The following is a 16,233-nucleotide window of genomic DNA, read 5'->3' on the forward strand; positions in this document are numbered from 1 at the left end:
AACCCCAGCTACTCGGGAAGGGGAGGCAAAAGAATCACTTGAACCCGGGAGGCAGAGGTTGCAGTGAACAGAGATAGTGCCACTGCACTCCAGCCTGGGCAACAAAAGTGAAACTCTGTCTCAAAAAAAAAAAAAAGTGCACTATTATATAGTATTTTCACCATATAGATACAATAAATGTAAGTTACTTCAAGAACACAGATGAGCCCTCTGCTCTTGCCATACAACATACAGACACATCTTCTCGTGTAGCACCAGCAGCAGCCTTGAGACATCATGGTGTGAGTGAAGGCCAGAGTAAACAGATCGGACCATATTGGAAGCCTGTTTACCAGGGCTGCTTTTAACTCTAGCAAAATGGATAGTGTCACTATCTATGACCACTTCATTCAGGTCAACTCCATGGTCTACATGTTCCAGTATGATTCCACCCATGACAAGTTCCATGGCACCATCAAGGCTAAGAACCAGAAGTTTGTCACCAATGGAAATCCCATCACCATCTTCCAGGAACAAAATCCCATCAAAATCAAATGGGCTGGTCCTGACGCTGATTATGTTGTGAAGTCCACTGGCATCTTCACTGCCTTGGAGAAGGCTGGGGTTCACTTAGAGGGTGCAACCGAAAGGGTCATCTCTGCTCTCTCTGTTGATGCCCCCATGTTTGTGATGGGTGTGAACCTTGAGAAGTATGAAAACAACCTTGTGATTGTCAGCAATGCTTCCTGTACTGCCAACTGCTTAGCTACCCTGCCCAAGGTCATCCATGACAACTTTGGCATCACGGAGGGACTCATGGCCACAGTTGGTGCCAACATTGCCACCCAGAAGACTGTGGACGGCCTCTCTGGGAAACTGTGGCATGATGGCCACAGGACTCTCCAGGACATCATCCCTACATTTACCCACTCTGCCAAAGCTGTGGGCAAGGCCATCCCTGAGCTTAACAGAAAGCCCACTGGCATGGCCTTCCATGTCTCCACTGCCAACATGTGGGTTGTAGACCTGATTTGCCTTCTGGAGAGAGCTGCCAAATATGATGACATCAAGAAGGTGGTGAAGCTGGCATCAGAGGCCCCCCTCAAGGGCCTCCTGAGCTACACAAAGCACCAGGTTGCCTCCTCCAACTTTTCACAGAGATACCCACCTTTTCCACCTTCAATGCTGGGAATGGCATTGCCCTCAAAGACCACTTTGTCAAGCTCATTTCCTGATATGACAATGAATTTGGCTACAGCAACAGAACAATATACCTTATGGTCTACATGGCGTCCTAGGAGTAAGAGCCCTCTGAACCACCAGTCCCAGTGACAGCACGAGAGGAAGAGAGGCCCTCAGCTGCTGGGGAATCCCTGCCAAACTCAGTCCCCCACCACACTGAGAATCTCCCCCTCCTGAACACAGTTTCCTCGCCAGGCTCCCTGAAGAATGGGAGAGGACTATGAGACCGCACTTTGTCATGTACCATCAATAAAGTCCCCTGTACTCAGCCAAAAAAAAGTGAGCATAAATGATAGTGAAATATATAAAAGTAATTACATAGTGATGAGTTTGGGTTATTTATTACCTTTGTTTTTATTTTACTTATTTATTTTTTAGAAATGAGCTCTTGCTCTGTCACCCAGGCTGGAGTACAATGGAGTAATCATACCTCGCTGTAACCTTGAACTCCTGGGCTCAAGCGATCATCCCACTTCAGCTGCCTGAAAAGTTGCGATTATAGGTGTGAGCCACCACACCCAGCTCTATAACTTATTTAATGGTAAGTGTATAAAATTTAATTAAATAATGTCCGTGTTCAACAACCAGCTCTTAAAATTCCTTTTTTTCTTTTTCTTTTTTTTTTTTTTTTTGAGACAGGGTCTCCCTCTGTCACCCAGGGTGGAGTGCAGTGGCTCAATCCCTGCTCATTGCAACCTCTGCCTCTCAGGCTGAAGTGATTCTGCTGCCTCAGCCTCCCAGGTAGCTGAGACTACAGGCGTGAGCCACCACACCCGGCCAAAATTCCTGAAATGTTAACAATCAGCTCTAGAGGGCTGAACTAGAACCATTCCGTGGGCTTTTAGGCATTCCCTGTGCTGCCTACATCAGCAACTTAGGCATTTTCATCTTACACTGGGTTCTACAAATTACGCAGCCAGTCCTCCTGCCAACTCTATGCTGGAATCTGCATAGCCAAACCAAGGGCGGGCTTGGGCCTTGGAAATTTCTGAAAGGCTTGAGTCACCTCCCAGGATTATCCCAGGCCTAGCAGCCTTCCACGGAGGAACCCCACCCTGCCCAGAGGAGCCAGAAGGCCTCTCCTAGGAGCCGGGGAGATGGGGAGCCAGGGAGCCGGGGAGCCAGCTTCCCAGGAAGAATGGGTCCACAGCACCATCTGGTGGCACCTGGGTGTCAGGGCTCCCTGGGAGCAAAAGCCAGGATCCTGGGATAAGAATCACCTGCCAATTCTAATAGGGTGGGTAGGGGGAGTAGGAAAAAAATCATCTGCCAGAAGGGGTCCAGCAGTGTCAGAGGGGGGATTTGAGTCAAAGAAGGGTCTGAGGGTGCGGGATTTACCTGCATTCATACTTTGCCTAACAGCTACAAGAGACTGTAGAGACCCCAAGGACAGTGAAAAACTGAATTTCAGAGAGAAGAAGTGACAACTGCCCATAAACCAGTATTAAAATCTAGCTCTGCTGACTCCCAATCCAGTGTTCTTTCAACATACTGTTTAACTCAACAGATGCCCATTAGCCCTCTACCAGCACCTAGCATTGTATTAGGCTCTGAGGACAGGGGTAAGGAGGTAAGACAATCATAATCCCCACATGAGGACTTTATGCCTTGCAATGTGCTAGCTGTTTTACTTATTTTTTTTAGTCATCACGACAACCAGAATTAGTATCCCAATGTTAAGGATGAAGACATTGGCTGGGCACAGTGGCTTATGCCTGTAATCCCAACACTTTGGAAGGCCAAAGCAGGTGGATCGCTAGATCCCAGGGGTTGGTAGACCAGCCTAGGCAACATAGCAAGACTCCATCTCTACAAAAAAAAAAAAATTAAATTAGGCATGGTGGCACATGCCTGTGGTCCCAGCTACTCAGGAGGCTGAGGTGGGAGGATCACTTGAGCCTAGAAGGTTGAGGCTGCAGTGAACCATGATCATGCCACTGCAGTCCAGCTGGGGTGACAGAGGAATATGTTTGATGCCAGAGGTTATGGCAGTGAAAGAAGCCAAGGGTCAATGTACTGGGATGAACAGATAAGGAAGACCAAAGAAACCCAAGCAAAGGGTCCCACTGAATCCACAGTCACTAGGGACATCACGGGCGAGCACTCTGCTGGCCCTGGGGGTGAGGAATGAGACAAGGTGAAGATAATGAAGGACAGGATGCCTGCAGCTATCATCTGGGTAGGGAGGCAGGACATAAGGTTGGAAGAAGTTAAGACTAGCATGAAATGCACAGAAGCTTGATTTTATTAGACAGCCTTGGGTTCAAATCTGAGTTCTGCCATTTCCTAGCTGTGTTACCTTGAGAAAGTCACCCCATATCTCAGAATCTTAGCTTTTTCACTTTTATTTTAAAAAAAATTGATAGAGGCCGGGCACAGTGGCTCATGCCTGTAATCCCAGCACTCTGGGAGGCTGAGGCAGGCGGATCACCTGAGGTCAGCAGTTCGAGACCAGCCAGGCCAACATGGCGAAACCCTGTCTCTATTAAAAATACAAAAATTAGCTGGGTGTGGTGGTGCACGCCTGTAATCCCAGCTACTCAGGAGGTTGAGGCAGAAGAATCGCTTGAACCTGGGAGGCTGAGGTCACAGTAAGCCAAGATTTTGCCACTGCACTCCAGCCTGGGCGACACAGTGAAACTGTCTCAAAATAATAATAATAATAATAGAGATAGGGTGCCATCATGTTGCCCATACTGGTCTCAAACTTCTGGGCTCAAGCAATCCTTCCATCTCAGCCTCCCAAAATGCTGGGATTACATGAGTCACCATGCCTGGTCACCTTCTTCATTTATCAAATGTAGATTAAAAATAGTTCCCACCTCATTGAGCTTTTAGGAAGGTACACTGTATAAAGTGCTCACCCCAATGGCACCGTTAGACCTGTTAACAGTAGCATTCAATCATTTGATCACATCATCTTCACAACACAAATCATTTCCTTATTCCAAACCTTTGGTGACTCTCCTCTGTCCATGAATTTTAAGTCCTGCATTCAAGGCTCTAAAGAATCAAGATGTTAATGACCTTTACAGCCTCACGTCCATCCTCTCTTTTCCTTTTTCTTTTCAGCTACTCCAGATTGCTCTAAATTAGTCCTGTCTTTGTCCTCACTCTCCTTGCATTTATTCTTTCATTCACTGAACAAATATTGAGTGTCTATTATGTACCAAACACTGTTGTAGGTGCTAGCCATAGACAGATGAACAAGACAGACAAAAAATCCTGCCTTCATGCAGGTTGCATTTCTAGTCTGAAGGAGGCAAACAATTTTTTAAACAAAGTATAATATACAATATGTCAGAGAAGAGAAATGGGGGTGCTTGTTATGCAACTTGTGATTTTAAATAATGTGGTCAGGGTGAGTAAGAAGATTATATTCGAGTAAAGATCTGAATGAGGTGAAAGTTAGAAGCACATAAATATCCGGAGGTAAGTGCAGTCTAAACAAAAGGAACAGCAAATTGAAAGGCCCCAAGCCAGGAGAGTACCGGGAATTTTCAGGGAATGTCGAAGTAGCCAATGTGTCTGGAGCAGAGTGACTAAGGCGGCCAGTAATGTGAGGTCAGCTCAACTATACGGGGCCTTAAAGGAGACTGTGAGGACTTATTGGCTTTTTCTCTGAGTGAAATAAGAGGACATTGCAGAACTTTGGGCAGAGGAAGGCTGTAATCTGGCATGTATATACATATATATACGTATATATATACGTATATATGTGTATATATATATACACACATATATACGTATATACATATATATACGTATATATATATATACACACGTTTTTCTTTGTTTTAAAGACAAGGTCTCACTCCATTGCACAGGCAGTAATGTAATGGCATGGTCACGGCTCACTGCAGCCTCAACTTCAAAAAATTAGCCAGGGCTGGGTATGGTGGCTCATACCTGTAATCCTAGCACTTTGGGAGGACGAGGTGGGTGGATCGCCTGAGGTCAGGAGTTCAAGACCAGCCTGACTAACATGGTGAAAACCTGTCTCTACTAAAAATACAAAAATTAACTGGGCGTGGTGGTGGGCACCTGTAATCCCAGCTACTTGGGAGGCTGAGGCAGGAGAATCGCTTGAACCCGGGAGGTGGAGGTTGCAGTGAGCCAAGATTGCTTGTCACTCCAGCTTGGGTGACAAGAGAGAAACTCCGTCTCAAAAAAAAAAAAAAAAAAAATTAGCTGGGTGTGGTGGCACATGCCTGTAGTTTCAGCTACTAGGGAGGCTAAGGCAGGAGAACTGCTTGAACCCAGGAGGCGGAGGTTGCAGTGAGCTGGGATCGTGCCATTGCACTTCAGCCTGGGTGACAAGAGCAAAACTCCATCTCAAAACAAACAAGCAAACAAACAAAAAAACACCAAATATCTGTTTGAGTACTTGCCTTTTATTCTTTTGGGTATATACTCAGAAGTGGAAGTGCTGGATCATATGGTAATTCTGTTTAATTTTTCTGAGGAAATGGCATATTGTATTCCATACCAGTTGCATTCCCAGTGACGTATGTCTTTTAAAAGATTACTTTCAGGCAAATGAAGACTAGACATAAGGAAGGCAAGAGTGGATGCAGAAATATTTGTTAAGAGGCTCTTGTAATTAACCATGAGATTGGTTATGGTAGCTTGTATCTACATAGTAACAGTGGAGGAGGTGAGAAGTCACTAGATTATGGTTTTGTTTGAAAGGCAGAGCCAACTGGATTTGCTGATGGGATTAGTTTGAGAGTATGAAAGAAAGTGAGAAAGCAAGGATGACTCCTAGGTTTTTGGCTTGAGCAACTGGAATAATGAGGTTTCCATTTACAAATGTGGGAAAGTTTGCAGGAAGATGAGGTGAATAAATCAAGAGTTTGTTTTGGGACATGTTAAAAATAATACACCTATTACACATCCAAATAGACAAAATGAGCCTGATGTTCAGAGAAAATGTATGGGTTGGAGAGGAAATTTGAGAGCCATCAGCATATACATGGCACTTAAAAGTATGAGATTTGTAAGATGGCTAACGCCTGTAATCTCAGCACTTTGGGAAGCCAAGGTGGGTGGATCACTAGAGGCCAGGAGTTCGAGACCAGCCTGGGCAACATAGTGAAGCATAGCTAAAGAAAAATTAAAAGTAAGGCAACACAGGGAGACGTCATCTCTATTTAAGAAAATAATAATAGCTGGGCTTGATGGTGCATGCCTGTAGTCTCAGCTACTCAGGAGACTGAGGCAGGAGGATTGCTTGAGTTCAGGAAGTCCAGGCTGCAGTGAGCCATGATCGTGCTACTGCACTCCAGCCTGGGCAACTGATATGGTCTGGCTCTGTGTTCCCACCCAAATCTCATCTTGTAGCTCCATAATTCCCACGTGTTGTAGAAGGGACCTGGTGAGAGATGACTGAATCATGGTGGGGGCGGGTCTTTCCCGTGCTTTTCTCATAATAGTGAATGGTTCTCATGAGATCTGACGGTTTTAAAATCGGGAGTGTCCCTGCACAAGCTCTCTTCTCTTGTCTGCCACCATGTGAAACGTGCCTTTCACCTTCCTCCATCATTGTGAGGTCTCCCTGGCCATGTGGAACCATGAGTCCAGTAAAACTCTTTCTTTTGTAAATTGCCCAGTCTCAGGTATGTCTTTATTAGCAGTGTGAAAACGGACTAACATGGCGACAGAGTAAGATCCTGTCTTAAAAATAAAATAAAATGGGCCAGGAGCAGTGGCTCACGCCTGTACTCCCAGCACTTTCAGAGGCTGAGGTGGGTGGATCACCTGAGGCCAGGAGTTCAAGATCAGCCTGGCCAACATGGTGAAACCCCATCTCTACTAAAAATACAAAATTAGCTGGGTGTGGTGGTGGGTGCCTGTAATCCCAGCCACTCGGGAGGCTGAGGCAGGAGAGTAATTTGAACCCAGGAGGCAGAGGTTGCAGTGAGCCAAGATCATGCCACTGCACTCCAGCCTGGGCAATAGAGTGAGACTCCATCTCAAAAAATAATAATAAATAAAATCATGAGACTTTATGATAATATCTGGGGAATGACTATAAACATCAAAAAGGAGTAGGACACCAAGGGCTGCGCCCTCTCCCAGGGAATGTCCCATTCCAGCAACAAGAAGGCGGTGAGAAAACAGCAAAGAATACTAAGGAGATGCCAATGAACGGGGAAGAAAGTCAAGAGGGCATGATGTCCTGGAAGCCAAATGAAGAAAGTGGTCAACTGTGTCAAATAAGATGCAGATGTAAAACAAGAACTGAAAAGTGGCCATTCCTCTTGGCGACATTAAGAAAGTTATGTCAGGCTGGGTGCAGTGGTTCATGCCTGTACTCCCAGCACTTTGGGAGGCTGAGGCGGGCAGATCACCTGAAGTCAGGAGTTCGAGACAAGCCTGACCAACATAGTGAAACCCCATCTCTACTAAACATACAAATATTAGTCGGGCATGGTGGTGCACAACTGTAATCCCAGATACTCGGGAGGATGAGGCAGGAGAATCGCTTGAACCCGGGAGGCAGAGGTTGCAGTGAGCCGAGATCGCACCACTGCACTCCAGCCCGGCGACAGAGCAAGACTCTGACTCAAAATAAATAAATAAATAAAATAGATGTTTCCGTCTTCCACAGGGAGGACCAAAAATAAATAAATAAATAAAATAGATGTGTCCGTCTTCCACAGGGAGGACGTGGGATGGTGGCAGAGCCGGCTGCAGCAGAGCTACAAATAAATATAAATAAAATAAAATAAAATAAATAAATAAAAGAAAGTTATTTCAAAGGATTGTCTGAGAGGCAAAAACCCAACTGCAGTGAGTTCAAGAGAGAATGAGAGGAGAGGGGAGTTGCAGACTGTGAGTAGGCAACGCTTTTGCTGTAAAGGGGAGTAGGGAAACGGTGAGGGACCTAGAGAGGGCTGGTTTTTGTTTGCCTTTGAGATGGGAGAAACAGCAGTACGGATGATGACAAGGATAATGCAGTCATCAGAGGGAAAAGAGACGAAGGGGGGATTACTAGATCTATGTCCTTAAGCAAACAAGAGGCGATGGGATCTACCGCACACGTGGAGGGGTTGACCTTAATTAAGGTCCAAAGTATGTGGGCTGTGGAATCTCCCTTCCAATCGCAGTAGAACTCAATCCAGGCGGTCTCCGGATTTCTCCAGACCACCTCCACCTGGAGTTGTTCTGAGCTGGGCCACCGAAAGTTGAGATTACTGAATGCGTGTGTCTCCCATTAACCCGTAAGCCCTCCAAAGGCTGCATCTAAGTCGCCTCTGAATTCTTCACATTCCTCCAAACTCTGGGCCACAGCCCCGCAATATGGGCTTATTGAATTAGCCCAAAGAGACACAAAGCAGCCTCTACGCAGCTGGTTTCACAAAGGGGGGCGGTCCTAACCCTGCGCTCTAGGATCCTGACGTTCGAGCTATCTCTCCTCCTCCCCTCTGCTCCCAGCTCTCCGCAGTCCAGCTCGTCGGCTGATCATCGTCCATAGAGGCCACCGTACCCGACGTTGCGGACAGTAACAAAGAGTCAAGCTTGGTGGAGGTGGAGCCTGAGGACACGACTGAATGACGATTGAACTGAGAGTTCAGGGGCGGGGTTTGAGGGCGAACTCGGGACAGAGACTGGACAGAGTTCAGGGAGGCGGGGCCTAATGATGGAGCAGGGAGGGGATTGGGCTGAGGGCGGTGCCTGCACGAGGATTGGGCCGAGCGCCTCGGGGGCGGTCCTTGAGGGGGCGGTGCTGTGTCGGAAGTCAAAGGTCAGTAAATAGTGGTGATGTCATGCAGGCAAGATGGCGGAAGGGTGAGCCTGTCGTTTTGCTCCTAGGTGTTGAGGCCTGAATTCTCCCAGGGTTGGGGTGCTGGTGGGGAACATGAGATCAGCGGGGGCGTGGACTGATCTGAAAGGGCAGAGTGGAGTCACATTGTGAGGGGGTGGGCAAGCGGTCTGCGAAGCCTCGGCCCGCAGGGTACATCCGAGGGGGAAACAAACCGGATCTTTGGGGCGGGCAGGGATCGCACCGCGGTGCTGCCAGATGTGTCTGTCTTCCACAGGGAGGACGTGGGATGGTGGCGGAGCTGGCTGCAGCAGAGCTACCAAGCAGTCAAAGAGAAGGTAAGCCGGGCCCGTGCCCTTCTTCCTTCACCAGGGCCCTGCGCCGCCTCAATGCAACCTGGTCCAACCAGCCCCGCCCAACTTTTGCGGGCGCTAGGTCTCAAGGATGAGGCTGACCTGGGCCTTTCTTTCAGCCTCTACCGGTCCACGGGAAAACAGACTTCGACGCAAACCAGTGTGATACTAGCCACAGTGAAATAAAGATGGTTTTAAAGGCTGGAGTTAACGAACGTTTTGTAGGAATCCATAGGAAGGAGCAATTATTCCAGCTCAGGAAATTCAGTTTCTTCGTGAAAGAGAGAACATTTGATACAGGTCTTGAAGGAAAAGATTCTAGCAATAAAAAAAACTTACTCATATAGTCATTCAAATATTAGAGTATATGCGACAACCAGCACTCTGATAGGTCTTGAGGATACAGACTTCAGCCAAACAGATGTAATCCTGGGCCTTACAAAGCTCACAGTCTAGTGGGGAGACAGCCATTAACCGAGTAGCCAAACAAATAGTTGTTTAGTTACCGTTGTGGTAAGTTCTGTGAAAGGAAAGTACAGGGGCACCTTGTCTATTCTGGGTAGTCAGTAACTCACCAGGGAAGGCCTCTGTGGAGAAGGAACCTCATCAAGGCCAACCCTGCCTAGACAGGATGAAAAGCAAGAACCCAAGCCAGAGATGAGCATGAGCCATACACACTGGTGCCTGATGAATTCTAAGTAGGGGCTATGCAACGGGCAGTAGAGAGAGAGAGATTAATCACCAGAGAGTGGAAGGCCTTCTTGCTGAACAATCTTTGTGGGATGAGTGATATTTGCTGTGCCACTGGGTAATTTGCCAATGTGTATTCCTGTTTCATTTCATGCTTATTTGTCAAAATCAGCCCAACTGAATTGTGGGAAAAGTTGATTACTATTTACCTCAAGCAATTGGGATGAGTCCTGCTTCAGGGCCGACTCCAGGAAGCTTCTGACCTCACCTACATAAGTCCCCTACTCTGGGAGTATTTTTGTTTTGTTTTGAGACAGAGTCTCACTCTGTCACCTAGGCTGGAGTGCACAGGTGCGGTCTCAGCTCACTGCAACCTCTGCCTCCCAGGTTGAAGTGATTCTTGTGCCTCAGCCTCCCAAGTAGCAGGGATTACAGGCGTGTGCCACTACTTCTGGCTAATTTTTGTATTTTTAGTAGAGACAGAGTTTCATCATGTTGGCCAGGCTGGTCTCGAACTCCTCACCTCAGGTGAGCCACCTGCCTCGGCCTCCCAAAGTGCTGGGATTATAGGCGTGAGCCACCACACCCAGACATCTGGGAGCGTTTTTATTCCTCCCGTATCCTGGGTACTCCTGGACAGCCTCTCAGCAATAGCCCAGCAAATCTGAGAATGCCCTGAGCTGTTTATGTTGTTGATGAGGACTGAGAGGCTTGCACCCTAACATTTGATAGAAGAGACCCGAAAGTAGCATGTTTCCTGTTGGGTAATTTCCTGGCAGGAAAGTCTGACATTCATTCAGCAGATGTTGCATGAGGGCCTCCTGTGTTTCTCTCAAGGTTGATCTTATCATAACTTATGAAAAATAGATAGTTGGCCAACCTTCCGTCTTCATTCTTGGAATTCCCAGTTAAAAGCTGGGGTGGGGGTGGAGGTGGGAGTTGTTTATGCCTTTTTGGAAAGAAAAGACTTAATTTCCCTTTTTTTACTTTCTTACTCTTATATGTATTTGAGCAAGTGTTTTTTGTTTTTTGTTTGTTTGTTTTTGAGACCGAGTCTGGCTCTGTTACCAGGCTGGAGTGCAGTGGCTCAATCTCGGCTCTGCAACTTCCGCCTCCCGAGTTCAAGTGATTCTCCTGCCTTGGCCTCCTGAGTAGCTGGGATTACAGGTGTGCGCCACCATGCCCAGCTAATTTTTGTATTTTCAATAGAGACAGGGTTTCACCATGTTAGCCAGGCTGGTCTCGAACTCCTGACCTCAGGTAATCCGCCTGTCTCGGCCTCCCAAAGTGCTAGGATTACAGGCGTGAGCCACCACCCCTGGCCTCTTGGGCAAGTTTTTAACCTCTCTAGGCCTCAGTTCCTCATCTATAAAATGGGAATGCTAACAATACCTACTTGATGAGATTGTGGTGATGGTTAAATATTAATATATGTAAAACACTTAAGAACAGTACCTAGCATACAGTGCTATATAAGCATTAGCTGTTATTAAGTGCTGAGGCTGATGGGAAAACCTCTTAGATACCACCCCCAGTTCGTTTTTCCTTCCATTTTTTTTCTTGGTCCTTTGGTGCTTTCCTATCTTTATGTCCCATTCTGCTCCATCTGGACCACTCGCTTCTCAGCACTCCTTAGAACACATTGCCCTGAAGACCACAGCTATGAGATGGTGCTATCATCTGCTTTCCTCTGCTCCTTACCTCCTCCTGTCCTGTCTTCCTGTGTGTTGTCAAGGGCAATATGACTGACACAAATACTTGTGCATACACGTTGATAGAGAAAGGCATATCATTGCTCTACATACTTACCAGAAAGAAGAAATTAAAAAGAGAAAGGCACCAAATGCTTTTTAGTTCCATCACAGATTCCCCAACCTGATCTGGGCCCACATACTCTTCAGTCTCCAGTTTACATCTCCTCGCCTTAACTTCAGAAACTTTCCCAAAACCTAACTCTTCCCTCGGGTCCCCTGTTCAGCCACTTTATCCCTTTCACTTCCAGGAGACAACCTCATCTACAGGTCAACTCAATACTGACCTCATCTACAGGTCAACAAACAGGATCTTTAACTCCCTTCCCACCCTCAAAGCCACCACCTATAAACTTATCTTTACTCACAGTCAGCTTCACCTACCGCTTGCCAAATCCAGTGGGTGGTTTTCAGCCCTTATCTTCCTGGACCATTCTGCCGCATTTGACACTAGTGATCACTCCCTCTCTTGAAACGCTACTCTCTTGGCTTTTGTGACATGATTCTTAAGTCTCCACATACTTCTCCAGACGTTGCTTTTGTAACTGTCTCATGAGTTCCTCTTCCTCTGCTTGCCCCCTACAGGTACTGTCTGAGGACACTTGTCCTCAGCCCATTGCTCTGTCTACTTTCCAAACTCTTCCTGGGTCACCTTCTCCACTTTCCTGTTAGGGCGACTCTTAGACCTTTTTCCTGAACTTTAGTGTTGTGTTTTGCTTTGTTTTGAGATGGGCTCTCGCTTTGTCACCCAAGCTGAAGTGCAGTGATGCAAACATGGTTCTCTGCAACCTCCACTTCCTGGATTCAAGCAATCCTCCCACCTCAGGCCCCCAAGTAGCTGGGACTATAGGCGTGTGCCATCACGCCCAACTAATTTTTGTATTTTTTGTAGAGATATCTTGCCATGTTGCCCAGGCTGGTCTCAAACCCCTGGGCTCAAGCAATCTGCCCACCTTGGTCTCCCAAAGTGCTGGGACTACAGGCATGAGCCACCATGCCCGGTCAGCTTTAGTGTTTGAGGATAGCTATTGCTGGACAGCTATCCTAGACAGCCCACAGTCATCTCAAGTTCTACGTGCCCAAAGTCATTGTTACCACCTTGTCTCTAGAACTGCTTCTCCTCCAGGATTTTCTCACTTAGCTGGCAGTACTGCATCTACCCAGTCACCTATTTTAGCAGCCTGTGGTGCTTCCATGATTCTTTTCTAGCCCTCAGTCAACATACCTGTTCAGTCACCAAGTCCACCTTCTTCTGCCTCCTATATCTTGAACCAGTCTCATCCTCTCCATCTTTACTAGCATTGTCCTTACTCACATTTTTCTATTTTCTTTCCTGCAGCCTCCTGACCAGCAGCCTCCTGACTGGTCTTCCTTCTTCCTCTTCTAATGTTCTCACCTCTGGACCTTTCCTCCATTCCAGTCACTGGAGTAATTTAGTGAAAAGGCAAATCTCATGTCCCACCCACTTCAAACCTTTGGTGGCTCCCCATCATCCATAGGGCTGACCAGGCTCTCCCTGGTTGCCCTTGGCAACCTCTCCAGCTTTATCCCTCACCACTCTTGCTTCACATTTTATGTCCATCAGGACTGTAATGCTTATAGACGTCATTAAAACTAAACCCCATGTCAACACTTCTTAGCTGACTCGTGTTCTTTTTTTTTTTTTTTTTTTTTTTTTTTGAGACAGGGTCTCACTCTGTTATCCAGACTGGAGTGCAGTGACATGATCACAGCCCACTGCAGCCTCAGCCACCCGGGCTCAGGTGATTCTCCCACCTCAGCCTCCTGGGTAGCTGGGACTACAGGCGTGTGCCATCACTTCTGGCTAATTTTTTGTATTTGTGTGTGTGTGTGTGGAGACGGTTTTGCCATAGTGTCCAAACTGGTCTCAAATTCCTGGGCTCAAGCAATCCTCCTGCCTCGGCTTCCCAAAGTGCTGGGATTACAGGCGTCAGCCACCGCACCTGGCCCACATCAATACTTCTTAACCAACTCCTGTTCGTTCTTTAAGGGCCCATTCCAGGCGTCCGGTCACCACATCTTCCCAACCTCTCCATAGTACAGCAGCTACTGCTCTGCCTTTGCACATAAGCACTATCATGGGACCATTTTCCCCAATAGACTGTGACCTGCTTGAGGGCAATGTATGTTCATGTTTGTCTGATCAGAGCTCACAGTCTATCGGGAAGACAACTGTTTAGTCACACAAGTGGTTACATAATTGAAATTTCAGTGGTCCATGTAAATTTAACAAGCAAACATTTTTTGAGCACCTACTGTATGCTCTGTGTCAGATACTGGGGAACCATCAGGGAACAAAACACATAGGACCTGTGTTCACACAACTCACAGTTTATCCAGGAAGACAGACATTGAACAGGTCATCTTATGTCTAAAGTATGTTCAATGTTAAAAAAGAGATAAATTGGGAGGCCGAGGTGGGCGAATCATGAGGTCAGGAGGTCGAGACCATCCTGGCTAACACGGTGAAACCCTGTCTCTACTAAAAATACAAAAAATTAGCCAGGCGTGGTGGTGGGCACCTGTAGTCCCAGCTACTCGGGAGGCTGAGGCAGAGGTTGCAGTGAGCAGAGATCGCGCCACCGCACTCCAGCCTGGGTAACAGAGCGAAACTCCATCTCAAAAAAAAAAAGAAGAGATAAAGCAGAGAGAGCCAGCTGAGCCTGAAGAGGCAGCAGGAAGCCCCTCTAGGGAAATGAAGCATAGACATTGAGGATGAACAGGAGTTTTCCAGATAAGAGGGTTCCTTCATTGTGTTTACAGGCTTGCTTGTTTTGAAGAGTTAGAACTCTGCGTCAGGGAGAGGAAACAATGTGTTCAGATATCCTGAGGCAGGACAGATGCTAGGGCATTTTAGAAACTTGAGGAAGGCCAGCTGGAGCTCAGTGAAGGGCACAGTGGTAGGGGATACCAGTCTGCCAGAGGCCAAGTTATATAGGCCTTGTAAGTAAAGGTGGATTTTCAATTTGCTCTTAGGATAGTGTGTAAACTTAAAGAGTGTAAAGCAGCATGGTCTGCCCTGACAGACAAAGCACCCACTGGGTGTCATAAGGAGAATGAAGTAAAGGTAGCTGAGACAACCTGGGAGGAATCCAGGTGAAAGAATAAGTTGGCCTGGACTAAGGTGGTGGCAGTGTGGATAGAAAGAGTGAATCGGTAAATGACCCGGGGCACAGTTTCATGGTGCCGTGAAATATTTTTTAAAATTTTAGTAAAAGTAAATAAGTAAATGACCCCCTCCACCCCCAATTAAGGAGTCCTGAGTTGATATGGAGGCATGATTACCACCCCTAGAGAAGCCTGTAGGTGATATGTGAGACTGTGCCATTCAGAAACTTCCCAAGCTAATGAAAAGTGGGCAGGCCCTTCCCAGAAGAACAAACCACAGGAGCGCTCAAAAACATGCTTTAAAAAATGCAGGTGATTCTCCCCATGTAAGATGAAAGGGCTTGCAGGGGGAGTGGCCACTGAGATACTCCAGGAAGGCATCCTAGAGTTGGTGAGTCTGAAGCAAGACAGGGCAAGACCTAGAAGTGAGGTGAGGGGCTGCTTTCTCAAGTGAGGTCTGGGTGCAGGCTGAGAAACAGATGGGTTTAGCAGGAGCAAATACGCATTCTGCCCAAAGGAGCTTTGTAGAACCTCGGGATGGTAGAACCAAGAAGGCCTCGAAGAGAGTCTAATCTAGTCTTTCTCTTGACCACGTCCTCCTTTGTTGAATGTAAAAATCACATGCCTTTTTACTGATATTAAATTGTTAAGAATTACTCATAAAATAGCTTTCCAAGCTATTGCTGTTACTAATACAATTAGTAATTACTAATTCTTAAACCTGAAGGCAAATAACTTCACATACTGCCTCATATTTCAACTCAATTTCTCTGTAACAAAAAAAGTAAAAATAGAAACACTTTCCTTTGATAAAAAAATGACATGCCTTAGACTGGATGGCTCACGCCTATAATCCCAATACTTTGGGAGGCCAAGGTGGGCAGATCACCTGAGGTTGGGAGTTCGAGACCAGCCTGACCAACATGGAGAAACCCCATCTTTACTAAAAATACAAAATTAGCTGGGCGTGGTGGCGCATGCCTGTAATCCCAGCTACTCCAGAGGCTGAGGCAGAAGAATCGCTTGAACCCGGGAGGCGGAGGTTGCGGAGAGCCGAGATCGTGCCATTGCACTCCAGCCTGGGCAGCAAGAGCGAAACTCTGTCTCAAGAAAAAAAAAAAATCACATACCTTTTTTTCATGTTATTTGAAACTTGGTATGAATATCGTGATTTAAAGCATATCAAAGCAATTCATCAAAGTCAGTATTGTTTTCAGACTATCCCCCCTCTTTTCCTGTTTGCTCCTGAGAATCTCTGATCTAGATCACCTCATTTTACAGGAGAAAACTGAGAACTAGATGAGACTTACTCATGGCCACA

At 46.7% G+C, this 16,233-nt stretch overlaps 1 protein-coding gene and 1 pseudogene across 8 annotated transcripts in view; both read left to right on the top strand.

The window, feature by feature from the left end:
• The first annotated feature begins 321 nt into the window (after positions 1-321).
• On the top strand, positions 322-1,277 carry LOC100435943 (glyceraldehyde-3-phosphate dehydrogenase-like; annotated as a pseudogene).
• A 7,605-nt stretch (positions 1,278-8,882) lies between these two features.
• The window catches only part of BSDC1 (BSD domain containing 1), a 29,298-nt gene continuing 21,947 nt past the window's right edge, over positions 8,883-16,233 (top strand). For 4 of the 8 annotated variants that reach the window (XM_054555576.2, XM_063719546.1, XM_009253095.3 and 1 more), the window contains exons 1-2: positions 8,968-9,015; positions 9,267-9,327. In XM_054555576.2, the coding sequence (XP_054411551.1) occupies positions 9,005-9,015; positions 9,267-9,327 (72 nt within the window). In that variant the 5' untranslated portion in view covers positions 8,968-9,004. Of the gene's footprint in view, positions 9,016-9,266; positions 9,328-16,233 lie in introns of all 8 variants that reach the window. The other 4 variants (XM_063719557.1, XM_054555588.1, XM_009253099.3 and 1 more) reach the window with 3 other exon arrangements.

Source organism: Pongo abelii, chromosome 1, assembly GCF_028885655.2.
Source record: "Pongo abelii isolate AG06213 chromosome 1, NHGRI_mPonAbe1-v2.0_pri, whole genome shotgun sequence".
NCBI classification, from domain to species: domain Eukaryota; kingdom Metazoa; phylum Chordata; class Mammalia; order Primates; family Hominidae; genus Pongo; species Pongo abelii.